Source organism: Littorina saxatilis, linkage group LG8 (genome assembly GCF_037325665.1).
Source record: "Littorina saxatilis isolate snail1 linkage group LG8, US_GU_Lsax_2.0, whole genome shotgun sequence".
In the NCBI taxonomy this organism is placed as follows: Eukaryota; Metazoa; Mollusca; class Gastropoda; order Littorinimorpha; family Littorinidae; genus Littorina; species Littorina saxatilis.
The window spans coordinates 32,678,587-32,702,927 of record NC_090252.1 but is presented as its reverse complement, the minus strand read 5'-3'; the positions used below and the strand labels follow the sequence as shown (position 1 = coordinate 32,702,927).

The following is a 24,341-nucleotide window of genomic DNA, read 5'->3' as shown; positions in this document are numbered from 1 at the left end:
AGGCAATCCCCGTACTATGAATTGCATTTCAGCTTCAAAGCTTAAAAAATGATAAAAAAAAAGTTTGGTCATTAAAAATCTGAAAATGCTAAAAGACTGAATGTCTAGGTTTAGCTTGCAGAAAGCATATTTTGAACAGGTTTCACATAAGTTTAGATCTTTGAAATGACATTGTGTAAGGAAACTGGAAGAAGACACACTTATCAAAATGTTTGCTCTTCAGTAAGATTTTAAACAGGGATGGTATTGCACCAGAAAAGCCACAGTCGCGTGTTGTTGCACTCATGTACAGCATGCATTATGGGTTATACATAAGTCGAATTAGGGGTATTAAAATGCTAATTGCACAAGCTTTCTACCAAAAATCACAAACGTCATGAAAAGCGTACGAAGGGAAACAATTTGATGAAAGTGGTACGAACAGACACATTTTCCCGTCAAAATCAGTACGAACGGACACAAAACTGTTTTTTTGCAAATTCAATTCATCTTATGGTTCACATAGGTCTAATATCACACGCATTCGTACTTTGTGCTATTTGAAGACGATTGGAATACACAGAACTTGTAGTGGGGGCCTGTTTCACTCTGATCTAACGAATGTGTATGAACGGAAACGCGTTTCGTACGAAGGGAAGCATGCACTTTTGTACGAACGGAAACATGAGGTAAGAACGGAATCTGTATGTTTTCAAAAGACAAGTGATTGTACAAAAGCCATGGGTTTGTATACACTTCTGTTCAAGCGAAATTTTGTAACAGGCAATGGTTTTGGTGATCATGTGCAAATCAGGGGTCAGATTCGATAACAGAGCGAGAAAAACAAAAAAATGTTAAAAAAATCAGGCAATTTTGCCACGTTCGGCCAGCGTGTGTTATTATTAGGATTCACTAGCAACTTGGTACTTATCGTACACATAGATCAACCATTTCGCTACCTTATTCTTTCAATATAACACAAGCGCGCTGCCCACACGACTTACCACAACGTTTTTCCCGAAGCAAGTGACAAAAATGGGGCTGTATGAACGGACACATCCTGCGGATGAACGGAAACATCCGGTGGATGAACGGAATCAGTTGACACACCGTGAAATATTCAAGTGGTATTAAAAAGGGATCGCGCGCATTGAATTATCAGTTAGTCGAGGCATGAGTGACTAGACCAAGTATCCAGAACCCAATCATGGTAACATTTATCGTGGTACTTTTTTGCCTGTGCACACATGGCAGTGTTGCAGCTGGTAAGTATACTACATTGCAGTATTCACTGAGCCTTTTTCTTTGTCGAATTGTAAGACTCGCAGTGACCATTATATTGTGTTTGTTAGAGTTATAAATACACGAACCTAGTGACTAGTCCTCCCGCTCAAACGGCTGCTGTATAATCATTGTAACAAGAAGGCCTAATGTTTCCATCAGTCGATGATGAGGAGCATCCGGCTCTGCTCAGAGCTCCGCTGAAGCAACGATTTGTCTTGTTGCCGCATATATCAAATCAGTCAAATCATTGACACAACTATCAGATAAATGACTACAGAGTACCTACACTGTTGCCAGTCAAACAAAAGTGTATGCTGTTTGTCAGTTCGCATCTCCCGCCAGAATGTAACACTATTTACCGTGATCACATTCTAGGGCTGAAGGCTGTGTGCTGTATGCCAACATAGACCCAAATAACATGCATGTTTTACAATTTGTTGACGTGATCAAATACAACATTTTGACGTAAAAATAGAAAATTATCACTTTCGTCAAGACTACCAAGACTATGTAGGCTTTTGACGTGCGGGGCCTGATCGAAGCGGCACTGCTATATTTTATCGATCTATTTGTACAATGATTGATTTATTAGCTCTTTAAAACAAAGCAGAAGCCTTGCTGTTCATTGAGCAGCGACCAAGTAAAAATGAACGAATGCATCACTAATAGATTGATTCTAATTTCAGCCGGTGGAAACATTGGCTGCAGCATACCCTCAGTGAAGGAAGGCGAACAAACCACGCTGACATGTTCTTTCCATAACGTTAACGTCTCAGATACAACAATCATCGTCAATGCAAAAGATGTCGAAATTGCTCACCCTGAATCAGGTTAGTCATGTCATATATGTTTATCTGTGAGTGTAACATGTGATCGAGTACTGTTGAAAATAAGTCCAAACAAATTGGAGCGATGCACCGATCTTCAGAAGCTGATGGCTGTCTGCGGGACAGATACTTCATAGAGAGCCCCAAAGGGGGGGTATCATCACGATCACGGGAAGGGATATTTTAGCTTTCACGATCACAGTTACCTTGATTCTTGTTTTCACGATCACAAACATCTTGACGAATAGAGGATCATACAGCTGTGAAAAATGTACGTTGAAAATAAAATGCTTTGCAATAATGCCCATCACGATCACGAAAACTAATGACGATCACGATCACGAGACTTGATTTTTTTGTCATCACGGATCACGGGCAAAGTCCCATCACGATCACAGAAATGGAAATTTCGGCAATCACGGTCACAGAAAGGTCAAAAAACGCCAATCACGATCACGATTTTAAACCCTTTGGGGCCCTCTTCATAGATTGACTATGTACCGAAACAAAAGGCGCGCAGCAATGTTCCCTTATCGGTTTCTTTATTAACAAGACGAAAAGGGTGGTAACTTTGTCGTGCAACCAAGCCCTGGAACTGGGTACCTGGCTCAATGCAGTGGTTTGGAAGGTGCAGGCAGGGTGGGAAAGGAGCTTCAATATATGTACCATTCACAGGCTGGGACACGGGGGGGGGGGGGGGGGGACTCTAGTGTTAATGGAGTGTGTTGACTGAGGTTGCGTGCTGCTTGGTGTTACATTCACTGCGTTTATAACTTTCCCATTACAGGTGGCGACTTGTCAGTACTTTTTTTGACTGACATCGACCAAGACAAACCTGTGCAAGTGTTAGACACGAATTATCAACTGCTGAACTTCTCTGTGAGTGGCGAAGACGCAGAGCTTCGGATACTCATCCCCGACGCTAAAAGGGGATATGAAGGAACCTACACGTGTCAGGCTATGGAAAAGGACAAAACACATACAATGCAAAGCTGCCGTTTTCTATTGGGTAAGCAGAAATGAGTAGATATATACTTAGCTGTGTAATGCAAACAAAAACTACACGACGGCAGTCAGCAATGCACATAATTATTTCTGTAATATGATATTATGTTTTCAGTTTGAACGATCGCAGGTGTATACTTGTTCCCAGGTCCATGCAGCTGTTGCCTCTTGTATGACAGTATTACAGATAAAAACGTGTAGCACAATGAGTTCATACATCATTGCTGACATCATTTATTGACAGAGCTGCCATTTCTTGTATTTGTCGTTCACATTTAGAGCCATATAGCATAAGGGTGTCACAATCAAATATTTGAACAGTTGCCGAGCAAAAGCTGGTCTTAACTATCAAAGTTTACACCAAAAATGTTTTTGCTCTATATCCATCGTGGCTCTGAAATTTAAGTTTAATCGCTTCATTCACAGTATGATATGGCTTAAATGCAAGTGTGCATGATTCCCGCATTTCAAATCAATCGAAGGGACCTAGAAAAACAAGTTGCGTCAAACTGTATGATAAAAACCGCAGTAACTCTTTCGATCTTAAACTGAAATATCGACAATGAAAACCTGGGACCCGTCATAGTCGAGAGTACTAAAACCTAACTATCAAAAACCCGTAAACCGAGACGGGTCGAGCCGGTCTTGGCAAAGGTTTGCCAACTTAAGACTCAGTTTGCATAAACTGATTTTATTTAATTCTGAGTATAATAAATTATTGTCAGAGAAAACATAAGATATCAACATATATTTTTGGTTTGAGGACAAGATAAGGAATGCAATGGAATCATTTTTACATTTCTTAGTAAAAATCCGATTTCTTAAAAAAATAGATCAAAACATGCGACCTCAAATGTTGTAAAAGCCGCTTATTGTCATGAAATATGTTTATCGAAAAAAGTTTTAAAAAAAAGTTTAAGGATGTTATCTAGGACAACGCATGTGCAAATGTACATAAACATCTGTCGAATATCTTTCTAGGAATCGTTGTGCACGCACACAAAAACACATACATATATCATCACCCCTCGATCTGATATGATTCAACTTTTCTCGACATTGTGTCTGATGGTTGTGGATATCACAGTCACGTCTAACGATAACTTATTTTAACAGATAAACAGTCAAAGAAATCAAAAAAATAATACTTTATAAAATATAGAATGAAAAATTAATTAACCATTAACACAATTGCAACTTATACAAACCCGACGGAGTTAATTCCGAAAATCGTCTAATCACTGCTGAGAGAACATGTTTGGTCCGGGTAGTGTCATTCAGCGGCGAAGGGGAGACAATCATTTCATTTGTTTAGCAAGGAAGATTTGTTTCTGTGCATACAGCCTATAAATAACAACCGGTCCACATTATTCGTGTTTGCAGATCGGGTGACGGTCGATGTGTTGAACTCGTCGTCTGCACTGGTGATGATGAACGACACAACTGGAGATGACAACCTTATGCAGGCCATCACTGTGCGACGTGAAGAAATGGACCAAGCTCCGAGGAAAATAGACCTCAGCCCGCCATATTACAGTTACATTGTGTCTGCTCTGGGTAACGTCTCTTCAACATCTTGCTTTCTTTTCTAGAAGAGGTAGAAGGTAAGTTGTTAAGATTCAAGGGGAAGAGAAACTACGATCATTAAATATGTATTTTGTATTAATTTTTATTTTGAAAGTTTTTTATTTTTCTAAACGCCCTTGATTTAAAAAAACAAACATGCAGAAAAGTGTTATTTCTCCGAAAAAGTGAGAATTGCATGATTTGTTGTTCGGAATTGACGTGTTTTGCGACTTTTATGGTAAACCAGTTAGCGTTTGGGAAACATTCATCTTCAAGAACAATAAAGCATGTTTTTTGTCACACTAAACAGGTCTAAATAGGAAAAAAAAGAGCGTTTTCTCCATATGTATGGACACATTTTGTTTCCTTGGCAGATATCAAAGGCACAAGATACATTTCAAATATTAGGCAGGTGTTTGTACTGTTCTACCTATCTAAACTTATCTCTTCTGTAGTTTATGAAAAGTATCTTTGTTATTGCAAAATTACGTCATTTCTGGCGACAAAACTAAAAATATAGTAAGAAAATTAAACAGTTAGTCTGGAAGATGACTATTTCCCAGCAATTTTGACAAAAGAGCGGCTACACACGTGGGTGATGTCAAATGTTAATTAATCTCTCTGAAGATTCCCAATGAATTGCAAGGAAGAAGATGGCGATGACAAAAATACATCGCACAATGATATTCTGGTATTCAAAGTACATAAACAGCTAAGAATCCAAAACACGTTTTTGCTAAGACATTAATTTTTTAGCCACCTCTGGCCTTAATTAGCTTGCTCAAAATCAAACCAGTATGTTTTTTTTATTTTTTAGTTTTTTTATATAATTGACAGATGAGAACACACAGTATGAGCTGACAGTATACATGGGCCAGGACAGAATTCCAGTGGATCGGTCCGTCTGCATTCCTGCAGTGAGGAATCTAACTGGCCAGTTTGTGAAGCAAGAAAACCGCAGCGTGTTTCTGAACTGGGAGCCGACAACCTGCAGTCGCGGCCCTCTCCCTTTGTCTACCAGGTGTGCTACACCGAACTAAACACGCAGGAGCTGTCGTCTGGACATTGCTTGAACAAGTATGTACAACTTGAAGAGCGCGCACGCACGCACACACGCACGCACGCACGCACACACGCACGCACGCATGCACACACACACATATATACTCACACACACTCTCTTTCTCTCTCTCTCTCTCTCTCTCTCTCTCTCTCTCTCTCTCTCTCTCTCTCTCTCTCTCTCTCTCTCTCTCTCTCTCTCTCTCTTTCTCTAACTCTGCGGTACAAAAAAAAAGCATCTAGATGTACGAGCACATCCATTTATCATGTGCGATCAAATAAGTATCTTCTGATTTATTTATATATATAATATATATATCTAGTGATACTGTGTGTGTGTGGTTGTGTGTGTGTGTCTGTGTGTGTGTGTTGGTGTGTATGTGTCTGTGTGTGTCTGTGTGTGTGTGTGTGTGTTGGTGTGTATGGTTGGTTGTGTGTGTTTATATATGTGTTTGTGTTTGTTTGTGTGTCTGTGTGTCTGTCTTTATTTCTGTGTGTGCGCCTGTCTGTGTATATGTTTGTGTCTTTCTAAGAGAACAGCCCCAAGTATGGATCCCAGGTCTGGATGCAAACATCAGATACACGTTCGGTGTCCGACCCATCACTGACTCACATACGCCAGTGCGGTTTGTAACGCTTGAAATAAGCCAAGCAGGTAAACACGGCTTAATCTTCCTCCTTGATTGGGAACAAAAAACGCGAAACGCTATCGGTCCTTGCAAAATAGCTTGCTCGGTGCGTGTGCACATTTTGACTTCTAGGACATCTACGTCCAACGGGAGGGAAGGTTTAGTCTATGAGCTGGAGATCTTTTCTTTTCAAAGCGTGTGTGTTACCAATCAAAGAAGCTGTTTGGACAACAATTTAGCGTCACGCTCGTGATGACACAGCGACATACTTTAGAAGAAGCTCCCAATCTCTCACTGCTCACTGATCCCGTGACCGCCAGGGTCGGAGGAGAATGCAATGACGAGCGTTGCACCTGATATCTGTATCTCTGTCGGTTGTGAGGAATCTTCTGGGTTGTCACAAAGCTTTTGCCATTCCACTCTGCAATGTTGTCTGTCCATCTTTTCGTCTGTCTTCCCTGTCTCCGCTTCCCGCGCACCGTACCCTGGATGATGGTCTTTGAGAGCCCCCCTGTTCTTGTAACTTGGACATACCATCTCAGCTTACTCCAGCTCTAGTGGTTAACAGGTCTTCAGAGTCATCCATGTGCTGAGTGGTGGTAACTTCCTCGTTGTTGATATGCTTTGTGTAGGAAATGCCAAGGATTTTTCTGAAGCATCTCATTTCCAGAGCTTGAGTCTTCTTTTGAAGTTCTGCTGTGAGGGTCAATGACTCGAATATGTATAGAACGACGGAAAGCACCAGCGCACAGGGTAGCTTCAGTTTGGATTTAAGACTTATGTTTTTGTCATTCAATATTGGCTGTAACTTTATCATTGCTGCTGCTGTGCGCAGTTCTTGCCAGGATTTGGGTGTTTGGACCCTCTTCACTGGAAGCCCCGAGATATGTGAACTACTTCACAGTAGACACAGTAGATAATTCCTGTCCGCTGACTGTGATTTTCACCTTAATTGGCTCTGTGTTGTTTGTCATCAACTTTTGTCTGCACTGATCTCTTTCCCGTATCTGGTGGATGTTGCATCCATGGTGTTCAAAAGGTTGGTGAGTTCTTTTTTCTTTTTTTTTTTTTTTTTACTTCCAGCCAACCTGTCGATGTCGTCGGTAAACTGAAGACTTTGTGATTACCTGTCCTCCAATGCTTACTGCGCTAGGATGTTCTTCAGAGGCATCTGTCAGGATGTGTTCGATGACGATGTTGAACAGTATATGTAACAAAAGAAAGCCTTGTTGTACACACTTTTCAAAACAAGAATAACGTCAATTAGTAGAGTCCAGATTTTTACCCAGCACGACTGTGTAGATTTCCAGACACTTTATATTTATCAGTGAGAACTATATTTAGGCACAATCAAGAATTGGCCGTTGTATATATGTTCAAGTCATCTCGTTTTTAAAATCTTGAGTAATCTATTGTCATTTTACAATATAGTTAACACTGGAAACAATTAAGGTATTTTGAATATCTTCTCCAGAGAAAAACGATACACAAGTCAGAGTGCCATCGGCCACCATCATTATACTACTTGCGGTGATCATACTTGCGGCACTTGCAGCACTCCTTGTTTGCCTGTTGTGGCGACGTAAGAAAAGGTAAGTGACACGTGTAAACGTCGAACGCTATATATAACTCATATCATCTGCTATTCATTCCTTTATTCTCACACTCGTGCGCTTGTTAGTTTGATTGTTTATTTCGTCAGATTACGTGATTGCATTTCCGCATTCAACACTATTGCACCTGAGGTAAACATTTGCTGATTGCGTCAAGGTGGATTTGTTCTGATTATGGGAAACTGAGGTCCCGTTTCTCCACTTTAATTCGTGTCAGACTACAACTAACTGAACGCTCGAAAACACACACACACACACACACACACACACACACACACACACACACACACACACACACACACACACACACACACACACACACACACACACACACACACACACACACACACACACACACACACACACACACACACACACACACACATTTACACGTACACACAGACATGCCCTCACACACCACACACACACACACACACACACACACACACACACACACACACAAACACACATTCCTGTTGTATTAGTTGGAAATACTTGCATAAGGATTATGCTTACTAGTAAGACTTTTTATGCGAGCACTTTAGCGCTAACTTTATTAAAAACAAAACAAAAACACCAATACCATATTTAAATGTAAACAATGGTGTGGTAATATTGCAGGTTGGAGAAAAGCAAGACTTCAGAAGTCGTTATGACCACGACAATAAGCAACACTGACGATGAAAAGGTAATGGTGTTAGAAAATAATTCTTTGAACGTGTATTGTGCCTGCGAGGGCCTTGAATTTGTCTTTTTCCGAATCGGTCACATAGAGAGAAAAAAAGGATGGGCTGAAGAAAAGAAAAAAGCTGCCTCAGGTGAATACCATTATAGATAGATGCTGTATCAAAACACTTCCAGCTAATCCTCTTGTCCTATGTAATTTTAGTCTCAACGATGTTTATATTGATGAATGTAACGCTATATAAACTTAGAGAAACTATTGCGTCACATTTCGTACCCCAACGTTCATTCACGTATTATTTTGTTTAACCTTTTTTTTTATCAAAGATTGTTTTCACTGGGGTCCGAGAAGGTTGTTTTGTTTAGCTAGTTTGCGTATTTCGTGTGCTATGCTATTTCTACTCATGCAGGTGTCGATCGTATGATCGGTCAAAACTGGACTGTTTTTGTCATTTTTTAAGGGGCATTGTGACAAAAAGCGCTGTAGTTCAGCAATGACATGATGGATTGCTTTGAAACTTTAACATTGTTTTACCAACATACTAGCTGTACTACAAGAATTTGGGATCGTTGCAAATATTTGTTCAGATGTTATGCAATGTTTCGGATTAGATAATTGTGGCCATTTCTGCGAAAAGGGACCTTGTTGACAAATTTATCGATTTTGAGTTTTGGATTTTATTTGACAGACTGTTATATTTAGAACGTGATGTGAGAATTTCAGACCTTCAAATTTATTTTTCACGGAGTTATGACCCTTTTTTGGAGATACCCCCAAAATGACTTAAAATGGCCAAACTTTTAAAAACAAACTTTTGCCGGGAAATAGTAAGTTCAATCATCTGCCGTTATTACTTGTATGGTTTTAGGTCAAAATAATGTTTCATTCCAGAGTTATTGCCCTTTTTGTAACGTTACCCTAATTTTTACTTTTTCGTCTTTTTCTATCATTCTCTCCTCCCATGCAGAAGAAACAAGTCGCGTAAGGCGAAATTACTACATTTAGTCAAGCTGTGGAACTCACAGAATGAAACTGAACGCACTGCATTTTTTTCACAATCACCGTAGTCCGCCGCTAGTGCAAAAGGCAGTGAAAGTGACGAGCCTGTTCAGCGCGTTAGCGGTTGCGCTGTGCTGCATAGCACACTTTACTGTACCTCTCTTTGTTTTAACTTTCTGAGCGTGTATTTAATCCAAACATATCATATCTATATGTTTTTGGAATCAGAAACCAACAAGGAATAAGATGAAATTGTTTTAAAAACGATTTCGTAAACTTAATTTTAATCATAATTTTTATATTTTTAATTTTCAGAGCTTGTTTTTAATCCAAATATAACATATTTATATGTTTTTGGAATCAGAACATGATGAAGAATAAAATAAAAGTAATTTTCAATCGTTTTATAAAAAAATATTTTTAATTACAATTTTCAGATTTTTAATGACCAAAGTCATAAATTAATTTTTAAGCCTCCATGCTGAAATGCAATACTGAAGTCCGGCCTTCGTCGAAGATTGCTTGGCCAAAATTTCAATCAATTTGATTGAAAAATGAAGGTGTGACAGTGCCGCCTCAACTTTTACAAAAAGCCGGATATGACGTCATAAAAGACATTTATCGAAATAAAAAATAAAAAATCTGGGGATTTTATACCCAGGAACTCTCATGTAAAATTTCATAAAGATCGGTCCAGTAGTTTAGTCTGAATCGCTCTACACACACACACGCACAGACACACACACACATACACCACGACCCTCGTCTCGATTCCCCCTCTATGTTAAAACATTTAATCAAAACTTGACTAAATGTAAAAACAATCAGCCATATGATTTTTTTCTCGAATATTTCTTCTTCTTTCATACTACCTCTCCCCCCGCCATGTTCTATTCTTTCTTCACCCACGCACATACAAACACAAACTATTTGAGGCTGTCTGCTGAAAACAATACACACACACTGTCTTGTCGACTTGAAGTTGTACTTCTAAATTTCATAACAAGGATTAATTGTTCAGTTTCCTTGGTAAATACAGCTTCCAGTTGTAGAAAGTAACATATGGTGCTGTGTGTCCTTGCACACGTGGGTCTGTCAGTCTGTCCATCACTTCACTGAATTGAAAATGTCATCCGTGCACTCTGCTATCGAACGTCTCCCTTTACTTTCAACAAACTGAAATGCCAATCAGGGTCAAACTTGATGTGGCCGACGATCAAGACATTTTCAAAATGGATTTGTGCTGTTCATTCACACACAAAACTGCATGCCTAAGTATTGATGCACCATGCCGAAGACTGAAGTTGCCACCCTCCTCTGTACCCCTGCCTCATTCGCAAGGTAGACGATTTGCTTCTCTGAAACAAAGGCAACCACAGAGTTGATCAACATATTATTTACCAACCACTATTTGCACAGCTCAAGTCTGGTTTTGGGTACCTGTCCACTTGCCATTTCTAAGCTGGTATGGTATGGTGACATTATCGAAAATGTAGCGTGTGTGTGTGTGTGTGTGTGTGTGTGTGTGTGTGTGTGTGTGTGTGTGTGTGTGTGTCTGAGTGTGTGTGTGTCTGTGTGTGTGCTTCTTTGTTGGAGAAAACAGCACATAAACACAAATATAACTGTATTGCTCCCCCCCCTTTTTTTTTTTAAAGTACTGACAAATTGTAAAGTATTAATATGTCTTTACCTACTGAGCAAAGTCCCAAGGGTAAACCATGCTGATTTCCTTGGAACTGGAACCGGCTGGACATTGCTGTTGCCCCATTCTGTCGAACACCTGCTTTGTGGCCAGGCACTTCTGTCTTTTGTTGTTGCACTGTCCGGTGAATTGCTGGACTTGTTTGCTGTTCCACGCCAGCAAACTGAGAGAAAGAGAGTAACATTGGTTAAATAAAAACAAGTCGCGTAAGGCGAAAATACAATATTTAGTCAAGTAGCTGTCGAACTCACAGAATGAAACTGAACGCAACGCAACGCAGCAAGACCGTATACTCGTAGCATCGTCACTCCACCGCCCGTGGCAAAGGCAGTGCACGTGGAATTGACAAGAAGAGCGGGGTATTCGTTGCGCTGAGAAGGATAGCACGCTTTTCTGTACCTCTCTTCGTTTTAACTTTCTGAGCGTGTTTTTAATCCAAACATATCATATCTATATATTTTTGGAATCAGGAACCGACAAGGAATAAGATGAAAGTGTTTTTAAATTGATTTCGAAAACAAAAATTTGATAATAATTTTTATATATTTAATTTTCAGAGCTTGTTTTTAATCCGAATATAACATATTTATATGTTTTTGGAATCAGCAAATGATGGAGAATAAGATAAACGTAAATTTGGATCGTTTTATAAATTTTTATTTTTTTTTACAATTTTCAGATTTTTAATGACCAAAGTCATAAATTAATTTTTAAGCCACCAAGCTGAAATGCAATACCGAACCCCGGGCTTCGTCGAAGAGTACTTGACCAAAATTTCAACCAATTTGGTTGAAAAATGAGGGCGTGACAGTGCCGCCTCAACTTTCACGAAAAGCCGGATATGACGTCATCAAAGACATTTATCAAAAAAATGAAAAAAAACGTTCGGGGATTTCATACCAAGGAACTCTCATGTCAAATTTCATAAAGATCGGTCCAGTAGTTTAGTCTGAATCGCTCTACACACACACACACACACACACACGCACGCACACACACACACACACACACACACACACACACACACACGCACGCACATACACCACGACCCTCGTTTCGATTCCCCCTCGATGTTAAAATATTTAGTCAAAACTTGACTAAATATAAAAAGAGGAGTTTAAAAACATACTACACGTACACACATACCACCACCACCACCACCATCATCATCATCATCATCATCATCATCATCATCAAAATCATCATTGTCATTATCATCTTTCTTCCTCTATCTACCCCTCTCTCTCTCTCTCTCTCTCTCTCTCTCTCTCTCTCTCTCTCTCTCTCTCTCACACACACACACACACACACAACACACACTTACACACACACACACACATACAGAAACCCTCACACAACACACACACACACACACAAGCTGCGCGCGCGCGCACACACACACACAAAACACACACTGCAGTCTATAGTTACTTACCTGAAATTGTAGCCTGTCATAGATCTAAGTGGAGACAGCAAACGGTAAGAGCAACAGGTTCTCATTTACGATGTCCGGGCATTCAAACGATCAGGAAGAGGAAGACCTTGCTTCGCAATAGGCCTATGCTCTTGGAGAACTCTTTAACCGATTAGTAGTGTGCGTTGTCATCATGAACCTTTACAACACCATCGTGATCAAAGTAGATCTGCTTCGACTTCGGAGTCACAAAATAATGTCCGGGCGAAGTGCAACAAAATTATTCTGAATTAACAGCATTGACCTCGTCAACAAAATCGTTGTCTTATCCCAAAGTGACTTCTGTCAGCAGAACATTCCGTGTTCAACTGAGAAGACTGACTTGCCCTTCCACTATCAGAATTCACAGCTGCAAAGAACAGAATGCACCAGTCAGTAGATCTAACCACTGATCTAAATATCAGTAACTTTAGCAAGGGAAGCAACTAAAGATGTAAACGGGGAGTAACTGTTCTTCATCGGGCAACTGCATTTGTCGTCTGCTTTTTCGTACAGTGCTACGGTCGCGTGAAAGTCAGATCTACCTGAACTATGCGTATAGATCCGTCTAGTGAAATGTAGCTGTGTGATGATTTGGCTACATCACTTTGCTGAATGTGCTTCCAGATGAAAGTTTATATTAAGCTTACTGTCAAACATTAAAAAAAAATAGGTAAGTTGTTTTAACTTGACCAAAACTAGCGACGAAAATTTTTTTCTCGAAGCACAACAAAACACTCTGTCGGCATTTTCGGCATCATCGCAGTCAACTTGTCATCGGTTCGATGTGTTTTTCCTGAGGAGGAATGAACATAAACATTTGTAGAAGTTTGTAATGTTGATCCCAAGACTATTTTCCATTACTTTAAATTGCTGTTCATTGTACTATCGCTGATAATTCATTGAACATTTTAGAAATTCAACTTGAAGTGGGCATCAGTCAGCACAGCAAAGTTTGTTTACATTTTGCTCTAACTTTGACCCCGCGTTTCTCCAATCAGAGGCTTAGCTCAACAAGGTCCCTTTTCGCAGAAATGGCCACAATTGATGTGGCTTTTTTTGTTGTATGTAAAAGTTGCAAATGTTAGCCTATTGTTGTTGTTTTTGTCGATTTTAATTGGACCCTTCCGTTTTTGTTCACTCGATTTTGAGGGTACCCTTATTTGAGCCTCGGTCACGTGATCCCTGTAAAAGAAATCTTTAATCACAAAGGTGATCCAGATAGTCAGGTGAACGGCCTTTACTGGCATATAAAGTTTGGATAAAATGACACAGGCATTAATGCTTTAATGTGGGTGCGAAATATGTTGCAATAAGTTGTTAGCCAAGTTTATGTTGCAGTTCTTGTTTCATGTCATTTGTATTGATACAGGTGTCGATCAAATGCATGAGCGGTAACAAACGTGAGGTTTTGTGTCGATGAAAGATAAAATATCGGATCATTGCATGTATTTGTTCAGATTGTATGCAATCTTCTTGAAAAAGTATTAAAATCTGTTATAGGTTCATGGGCTTATATAATTATACAACAAAATGACTACGCATGCATACAGACAAATGAGTGTTAGAAATACCCGTACTTGTCAGGGTATGAAATTTGTCTCAAAAACTATTTTGCTAAGTTTAGTTACGTGTTTTTCTTAAATATATCCAATAATAATGTACAGACGGGGTCGGTTACATCTACAACACTACTCATGGAGACGATCTGACTGAAAGGCGATGCTTGCTGAAGGCGCAACTGTTCAAAGCTAAAAGCAGGTACACTATGTATCTTCTCTCTTGCAATTAGTTTGAAAGTTTGCTTTTGTTAGAATTCCCGATTTACTTCTCATTGCAATGTATTGCATCGATCTAGATAATAATGGTTCAAAGGCTATAGTACCCCTTCCCTTAGTAGCGAGTTGAATGGATGTATGTGTGTGATAGACATGCAGAAAGACTGAATGAAAGGTTGGGTATTGCTTTTGTGCGTCAAAAGGGAATCATGCAATGATCTCAATGTTTTTTTCTTTATTTGATAAAACTATCAATAGCTGTACATAGTCTGATTTCTTTTTGTTTTAGTTCCTTTTATTTGGTGTTGAATGAAATGTGTTTTTACTGTGTTTTTTAATTGTCCATGTACCCTCACGGGGTTTTATTGGAATAATAAAACTTGACTTGACTTGACTTGACTTGGCTACGGTAGATTAAATCTTGCATTGTTAATTGCACCATCGATTTCACTTGGACAGGACGAATCCATCTTGAATTGTATGCACACTCATTCTAATTGTATGTTAACTTATCCAAAAGCTAAAGACCTATAATCAATGATGTTGGACTGGTCAGCGTCATCTTGCAAGATCATGATGATTTATGATCAGGAAAATGCTGCATAAGAACAGAGAGTGCAAAGTATACATGGACGCTTTCTGTTTTTAACTTTCACCTCATGAGCACCAGCATTAACACACATGCACCCCGTACGAGTATGTTTTAAACAAGTTATTCAAACTCAGCGAGTCAATCAAACTCAGGAAAAGCTACTCTTGTTGCCTAAATAAGGTGGGTTTTTTTTTCTGCAGAATACGTGCTATATGTTCGTGGTACAGCAAATCAGTGTGCAATTATGTTTCAAAATTCATCTGAGAGTTATTGTATGATTAGGATACAGATACGGTAGCTTCTCCAGTTAATAAAAAAGCAAATTCAAGAGTTAATTGTGTAAGCATGCACACTGTCATGCATTTTGTGTTCAAACACTGTCATGACAATTAAATGCCTGCTATAATCAAGTTGCTCTTTTGGATATGTCTGTTAAACCTCGTTATGCTATGCATGATTTGTTTACATGAAATGATTCTAGCGAGAGACAGAATAAGAATAAGAATAAGAATAAGAATACGTTATTATCTCATAGAGAAATTCAGGGGTGGTACATAACAATAATACAAACAAGACATTGATTTTACATAAAACATATAGCACTATATAACATGGACATCTTTAAAGCACTGCGCTTACATATTCTCGCACACCTACGCGTACAACGAACTATGGCTAAACATCATTGCAAAATATCATAACATACAATATATCGCAGGAAATATACGGTTGTACATAAAACCAATACATACATGTACATTACTACTGATTGCACTGGCAGAAGAGGGGCTGAGTCGGGTATGTGGATGTGTTTACATGTTGCTAAGGGTGATGGATTTGGGGATGAAGCTGTTTTGCAGCCTGAGTGTCCTAGCTTTGTGCGTGCGAAGTCTACGGCCAGAGGGAAGGAGTTCATAGAGGTGGGCTAGGACATGGGACCTATCTGAAGCTATCCGCCTACTCTTTCTCACCACACGCTTTTCATACAGGGACTCCACACTTGCTTGCTGCCTGCCAATCACCTTGCTACTGACATTCACCATTCGCATTAGGACATTCCTGTTCTTCACACTCAGACCTCCATACCAGGACACAAAACCAAAAGTGATGACAGACTCGATGAAAGAGCGGTAGAAAGTTTGAAGGATAGAAGAGTTCACATTCAACTTCCTAAGTTTCTGAAGGCAGTAGATGCGTGACTGATATTTTGTGTGTATGAGGGTGGTGTTTGCATTGAAGGACAGCTTATCATCGATAACTGTGCCAAGATACTTATATTCAGATTTTCTGAGGGGAAAAGTCATGAAAGAATACGTCAGCGTAATTACAGTTTACTTGTTAAATATACAACTGACGGTTTGGTCCAATATTCAACTGATAACTTGGTCGAAACTACAGATGATAGTTTGGTCAAAAGTACAACTTGAAGTTTTCTCGAAATAAGATCTGATAGTTTCAGGGTTTGAAACTAACTTTAACCAAAGGCACAACTAAACGTTTGTACTAACCTACAACTGATAGTTCAGTCCAAGTTACATCTTTATATTTAGTTTTTACTGTACTGATAGCTTGGTCAAAGGTACAATTGACAGTTGGCCCAAAGAGCGAATTATTCTCTTTCTCTATAATTCCTGTCATAAAACACGTACTCATCAACACGCAATGATATTTTACACACTCTTTTGCAATTGTGTTAGCAATACTCATGTCAAACGTAAAAGCAATATAACGAGCCATTACAAAACTATGGGATTTTTACCCACATAGCCCACAAAACATGATGCCAAAACAAGCCTTTTACGGCTTCTGACGAGGCCGACACCAGCCTTCTTCAAAATGACAAAACAACACTGCTAGGCATAAAAGCTGAACCAAATAAATGTATATGGGTGGAAAATGAGTTGTTCTTCCATTTGCGATCACAAACGGGGTCACTCTTGCTTATTTTGATTTTGTGTGTATATTAGCGTCTGCAAGTTTGCTTTGCATGAAAAACGAAACTCTTTACTTCATACGCTAGGGGAATGAATTACCTTTCTGGCAATATACTTGGTTTTAATTTTAACTGGCCGCATCACAAAGATCTACAGCTATAGGTATCTGCCTACTTTTTTATGACGGGTAGTGTAGACCTCTTTCTGATTCCAATACATGTACTTTGAGATTTGTCCATGAGAGGCAATTATTTTTCTTAGTGTACTAGTCGTCCAAATACGTAAAATTATCACTCGATATGTACCCGAAACCATATTTTGTTGAAAATGATCGTCCCGTTTAGTAAAGTTAAAATGAAAATCACTCGTTAATCTATTCCCTTTCGCAGAATATCATTGCACATTTTCTGAATCATGGACCCATTGTTATCAAAATCGTGAAGGTTTTGTACAGTGTATATTAGTCATTTGCTTTGCTCAAGAAATCGTAGTACTGTTTTACACCCGGCTTTTAACACTGTTGAATGAATTACACTTTTCTTGCTATGATGTGTTTCTTATGCATATACACAAACATGTTTTCTCTTTTATTCTGTAAATACGTAACATGTCTTTTCATTTCGTGTGCCTTGATGGCAGGGTGGTAGTGCGTTTGCCTCCATTTCCAGGGGTCTCGAGTTCGAGTCCCGTTAATAACAAGACTTTTGTAAAACATTTTTTTCTTAATTTCTCAACTTTTTTTCTTCTTTTATGAACTCTATCTTCTGGTATGTTATTCTTTTTGATTTATCCCAAAGGTTTTGATTCGTGTATTGAAAATCGAATATAGTGTATAAGTGCCCTTGAACAGCTCTCCCAGATTCCCATATTCTATTTTTAGTGTGGGATATCCCCAAGAAAAGGTCAAAGGGCATATATATCACCGCGTGACGACTGATAGTAATGATAGTAGATTCCTTCTAGTATGACATACTTCATCTTGATGCGATTAAAGCAAGTCGGCAGCATGTATTTCTTACCATGTTTCACATGTCTCAGACGTCTGATTTATAATGAATCATTGTGATTTACACAGTCTTATTTCACACTTCTCAACAAAGAGGAACAATTGCTGTCGCCTTTAAGTTACTTTTTAAAAAGGAATGCTATCAGGAATGGCCAAATCTCAAAATGTTAACTCGCCAGCCGGGCGAGTAACTTCAAGAAAGTCACTAACCCGGCAGAAATGTTGCTGGTCCGGTACATACCACAGTTGATCTGGAGTGTTTATATGGCTTTAAACCCCGATATTACAATCAAAAGGGTCGCATTTGACCAGAATGTTAATTGGCCAGCCGGGCGAGTTGCCAGGCGGTTTCTACTAGCTCAGCGGATATTTTACTCGCCCTTGGCGACCGGCGGACGATTTGGCCATCCCTGGATATTCAATCATTTTGAACTGCCAATACGTACACAGGTATGCGGCAACTTCGGAGAATAATTATCTGGCACGTTGGATTTAAGAAAGTGCTACTATTTTGCATAGAAACCTGCAAAACGATACAAGTATTCTGGCACCTGGCTAGAGTGATGCAAGTCATTCAAAACTCATACATGTTTATGTAGTTGTTAATTTTCAATGATACGTACATTACGTTAACTACGGTTTAAAAAATGTATTCCAGATGCTGATCTAATCATGTCTAGTACAGGATGTGCATGCTATGTAAAGGAAAACATTTTGCCTGGTTTCATAGTCATCTGCTACTCGGTACCGCCAATAAAGTAAAGGGCGATGAATATATTACCAATACATTAGTTGCTGCTTCTACGGTTAAACAATACAGAATGAATTTTGAGTTTCGAAAGGTCTGAAAGATATGTTTACGTTTGGAAGGAACCTTATGTGGAATTATACACAGGAATAACAAAAGACCACAACCCAAAAAAAAGACATCAAATACTATGCAAATGTCATGTGCCAGTTCTTTTCAATGAATTCTGGAATTGCAATTGCCCCTCTTTGATGAAAATAGGTTTCTTATTTGTAAATGCTCAATCAATGGTTCACATTTTTGAATCTTTTGTACGTTTTTCAATCCCATTTTTCTACTTTTTTAATAAAATAAATGTATCAGTCAAACGTGCAATGTGTGAGTACGTACGTGTGTGTGTGTGTGTGTGTGTGTGTGTGTGTGTGTGTGTGTGTGTGTGTGTGTGTGTGTGTGTGTGTGTGTGTGTTTGGCTGTCTTGTCTGTTTGTCTACGGATGTATGTTTGCGTACCTGTCTCTGCATTTATGTTTGTGTGTGTGTGTGTGTGTGTGTGTGTGTCCATACGTGCCTGGATGGGTGCAGTAGTATGTTCAGACTTTAAAAAAGAAATTAATGTACTGTTCATTCAAATAAGCACACAGTATAGACACTAGTGTGGTAACAAGAAACAGACAAAGACAAACAAAGGTACACACACACACACACACACACACACACACACACACATACATACACATAACGCGCACTAACAGACACTGAGTGAAAAAAAACGTTATAATGAAAAAATGTCCATGCAAAATAAAGTTTAAAAAGTAACACTATATCCACACACTCCACAGAAAAAAAGTTGCAATCTTGTAGCACTACAGTTACAATTACTTCTTGTGGTCTAGTCTTCCATAGTATAATTCAAAATTAAACTTGTGATATATTGTGTTCCCCTTCCTCGGATGTTGGACTCATTTGTGTCCATGTGTAGGTATCTTGCGTTAATTGTGTCCGAGTGTATTTATAGAGTTAGCCAGATATAGTAGCGCATTGTAGGTACCTTCCTTTTCGTATACATGATCACGTAAATCACAGACATGTCTGTACAAGTTTCACATAGAATACGATTATCCTTCCATGCACTCAAACACACAGCAAATCTAAACAGATTGGCTGTTTTTTTCCTGACTGTAAATTTTACCCTAATTGATTTTATAGACGTTAGATGCAAAATCAAATAATGTCTTTTCTGCACACACAAAACTAGACAGGCTTTTGATTGTTTATATGTTTCCAAATAGAAGAGTGCTCTTATTCTACACACAAATCTGGACAGACCTAACGTGTTTTTGTTACAGTATGGTCTGCACGGGAAGACATATGTCTGAAACTGACACCCGAAAAGTGCACACAACTCAAACATTGCTTCTCCTATACATTCCTGATACCGGCCCCGTCCTTCTTTTTCTTTTCAATTGAGCATTATGTGTAATCTTGTTGCAGCAAGATGTATTAGCGTACATAATACATTTTATACTTTTAATTTGCATTGTCTTAATTATTCATATTAAACGTGAACGTGTGTTGATTAAACTTTAAAACTTTGAAAATGTTTTTGAATACGTTAGCTGTGCACAATCAAACAATATTAATGAGAAAAAGAGATTGAAACTCAGTAAAGTTGAAGTACATTAGAGTTACGTGTACAATATTCACAACAGATAATTCACACATAAATCAAACAAAAACAACAGAAACATATGGCACAGAGAAAAGGAAACAAAAGCGAATCAGAAAACAAAATCAAAGAGGTGTACCAGAATGCAATCAGCACAATCCAAGTAACCTTAACAAATGTCCTTTTTGGAACAAAAAGTTAATCAATGTACTTACCAAACAATATATACAAATAGAATATTTCAAAGTCCACAAACAACTCCAACACACACCGGCACTGTTGGCCTAGTGGTAAGGCGTCCGCCCCGTGATCGGGAGGCCGTGAGTTCAAACCCGGCCGGGTCATACCTAAGACTTTAAAAAATTGGCAATCTAGTGGCTGCTCCGCCTGTCGTCTGGCATTATGGGGTTAGTGCTAGGACTGGTTGGTCCGGTGTCAGAATAATGTGACTGGGTGAGACATGAAGCCTGTGCTGCGACTTCTGTCTTGTGTGTGGCGCACGTGATATGTCAAAGCAGCACCGCCCTGATATGGCCTTTCGTGGTCGGCTGGGCGTTAAGCAAACAAACAAACCCTTTATACACGCTTTAAAAAGTGATTCAGTTATACCCTCAAAACAGTACTTGTTTTACCTAAATAAAAAACCGGTTCCAAACGAGGGAATTGTAAATGGGATATCAAAACACAGGCAATAAATTCATCTTGATAAAGATATTGTAAATGTGATTTTTGGAGAGATAATTACATAGATTGAAGAGTCGCATTAAACGAGCTGTGAATGGGTTGGGATAATCAACAGATACACGCGTTTAAAGGCCAATGCTTCGTATTATGTCTATCATTTCTACAAAAATGATACAGGACTGTAGTCAGGTAATGCGTCAAGTGGCAAAGAGGTTAATTTTTTATTATAACATTCAAAAACAACAAATAAAATAGAATACGTACATAAATTAAACTAAACCTAACTCGTTCATTGGACACGAAGCGCTTAAGTATTCACATACAAGAGTTGGATAGGGGATATAACCTCCCGGGTTCTTACATCTACAATGTGTGTATTGTGCACTGGTTTATTTTGATTCCTTTTGCTCAATGCTAAAATTGATACAGAACTATTTAGTAAGAAAGAAGAAATGTCTTGTGTAGCTCTATAATGTTGTGAATAGATATACAATAGTGGTAATTTCTTGTGTAATTATAACGTAAACGCCACGTGGAACGAACGGTATTATCTGAGTGTATATTCTTATATGTATTATACTGCATGTAGTGAATAGAATGTAGGAAGGAGTGTGACTGAGTGTACTACACAGTAGTGCCTTTGAACATCACATGAACACAGTGTGAATATCAAAGACCTTGAAAACAAAGAATGGCAATAAAAAAGGTGACATAATTGAGACGCCCCACACTCTGTTTCAGTTAATTGCTGAAAACAGTCGGCAGTTGACAAATCACTTATTTTCATTTGTGTACGACTCTACAGGGTCATTAAAGATTAACATGTACTTTAGTTCACAACTCTGCATCCATGTTCTGCAAGTCCGGTGCCTTCAGCTGAATGTCCCAAAAGCTGGTTGTTCAGACCTCTGTTCATAAAAAAAGGCTTTATAAGATGTCAATGTTTATATGTGAGTTGGGTAATTATATTAATTAATAGAATGTTCCGAATTCCAACAAAAAAAAGAAAAGTACATGGACAACGCGCATTTTCATTTGCTGCTGTTAAAACATGGAACTCCCTTCCTTATTCTGTCAGACATAGTCCATCCTATTCTTCTTTTAGATCAAATCTGAAAACGCACCTGTTCACACAGCATTTTCTAGACTAACCAGTAACTCCCAAACTGTCTGGTGACCCCTGCAGCAGCCAGTGATCTGGAAATCGTGTGCTGCTACTTTTTTCTCTTTTCCTTGTGCAAACTACAAATCGGTTTATCTAGTCAGATAAATGGATGTGCATAAGCACGAGCTTGGTTTTGTGATTATATCTGCGGCTTTTTTGTGTGTACGCCATGTATGCAGATTGTGTAGGTATATTAGTATTCATGTGTGAGTGCATGTGTATGTGTTGTATGTATGTGTGTGCGCCTGTCTGTATGCGTGTGTGTGTGTTTGTGTGCGTGTGTGTGTGTGTGTGTGTGTGAACGTGTGTCTGTGTGTCTGTGTGTATCTGTGAATGTGTGTGGTCATAGCATGTGTGTGTGTATGCGCACGCGTATGTGCGTGCGCACGCGTGTGTTTGTTTGCGACTGCATGGATTTAAACGATGAATTTGCTTTTGTACTCCTGTTCTTTTTGTGTATTAATGCTGTATTTTGGTTTTGTACATGTGTATAGCAATGTCATTGTAAAGCGCTTAGAGCTTCTAGGTAAGCGCTCTATAAGTTTCCATTATTATTATTATTATTATTAAATGAAAATGTATTATTACAATTTTCGAACGAAATATACTGTTCAAAAAAAGAAACGCATAGCTTGTAATATTTGGTTAATTTAGTTATATGGCTACAAGGATATCCACCAAACTGCAGAAAATGTTTATCTGGTCGTCGACCTTTCGTCCATTGCCACAAGTGAGCTCTGCACGTGACGCATGCGTTATCAGTGGCTACAATGTCAAAATTGCTCATTTGGCATGACCACTCGTCATGCTTCAGTGTAATCTCGTGAAACTCGGGGAATATTGAGCTCTCACCATGTCTTCCAAAACCCATAAAAGCGGATTGTTCGCCACAAAGAAATCAGACGACAATTCAGCGACGAAAGATGGCCCGATTGAGCAGAGAAGACCGCCAAATTGCATTGGGTCGTTTACAAGCAGGCCAAAGTCAAAGTGCAATCGCCAGGCACTTCCACGTGTCCCAGAGCACCATCAGTAGACTGTGGGTCAGGTTTCAAGCCACTGGCTCCGTTGCTGACTTGCCACGAGCGGGAAGACCAAGGGCGACAACTGCTGCTCACGACCGCTTCATACGGCTCCGCCACCTCCGGAATCGTTTCCTGTCGGCCTCATCTTCTGTCCAGGCTCTCCCCGGGCCACACCGATTATCGGACCAGACCGTGCGGAACCGCCTGCATGAAGCTGGTTTGAGAGCTCGCAGACCTCACAGAGGAGCTGTCCTCACCCGCCGCCATCGCCAGAACCGAGTGCAGTGGGGCAACCAGCACCTTCGCTGGACCGTCCGGAATCACTGGAGACACGTGTGGTTCAGCGACGAGTCCTACTTCCTGCTCCAGCGACATGATGGTCGGAGGAGGGTCTACCGGAGAGTAAACGAACGTTACGCGCCCAACTGTGTGGATGAGGCACCCGTTCATGGTGGTGGAGGCGTCATGGTGTGGGGGGCGATCAATACCGCTGGAAGGAGCACCCTGGTGCACGTCCAAGGGCGCATAACTGCCCAGCGATACGTGGAGGAAATTCTGCGCCACAACGCCCTTCCTCTTCTGGCTGACCAGGATGCCATATTCCAGCAGGACAACGCTCGCCCGCACACAGCACGACTCACCACCCAGTTCCTCACCGACCACCATGTCCAGGTGCTTCCCTGGCCATCCATGTCGCCAGACATGAACCCGATAGAACACCTCTGGGATGAATTGGACAGACGTGTGCGCAGGCGAGAAGAAGCGCCGGCAAATCACCGCGATCTATTGCAGGCACTTCAGGAGGAGTGGGACACCATCCCACAGCAAGATATACGGCATCTGATCCAGTCCATGCCCAGAAGGTGCTGCTCAAGGCAGTCACACCCCCTACTGACTTGACAGCCTCGGCACCCAATCGTATTGATTGACTGATTGATTTGAA

The 24,341-nt window shown here is 39.7% G+C and overlaps 1 protein-coding gene and 1 long non-coding RNA gene across 2 annotated transcripts; both read left to right on the top strand.

Moving 5' to 3' along the window:
* The first annotated feature begins 1,157 nt into the window (after nucleotides 1–1,157).
* LOC138974607 (uncharacterized) lies at nucleotides 1,158–5,701 on the top strand. Its single transcript, XM_070347327.1, has 5 exons — nucleotides 1,158–1,244; nucleotides 1,950–2,093; nucleotides 2,878–3,099; nucleotides 4,479–4,652; nucleotides 5,499–5,701. The coding sequence occupies exons 1-5, from the start codon at nucleotides 1,187–1,189 to the stop codon at nucleotides 5,699–5,701; spliced, it is 801 nt and encodes a 266-aa protein (XP_070203428.1). The 5' UTR covers nucleotides 1,158–1,186.
* Nucleotides 5,702–6,160: 459 nt separating this feature from the next.
* On the top strand, nucleotides 6,161–19,226 carry LOC138973337 (uncharacterized). Its single transcript, XR_011457970.1, has 4 exons — nucleotides 6,161–7,941; nucleotides 8,584–8,650; nucleotides 14,469–14,562; nucleotides 16,161–19,226. It is a non-coding gene; the product is annotated as an uncharacterized lncRNA (long non-coding RNA).
* Nucleotides 19,227–24,341: the final 5,115 nt, after the last annotated feature.

What these genes read in the sequence shown, in the direction of transcription:
- LOC138974607 (XM_070347327.1), top strand. Translation starts at nt 1,187, where the DNA reads ATGGTAACATTTATCGTGGTACTTTTTTGCCTGTGCACACATGGCAGT. An exon ending in ACATGGCAGTGTTGCAGCTG is followed by an intron (nt 1,245 to 1,949) that starts GTAAGTATACTA and finishes TTCTAATTTCAG; the next exon opens with CCGGTGGAAACATTGGCTGC. An exon ending in AATTGCTCACCCTGAATCAG is followed by an intron (nt 2,094 to 2,877) that starts GTTAGTCATGTC and finishes TTCCCATTACAG; the next exon opens with GTGGCGACTTGTCAGTACTT.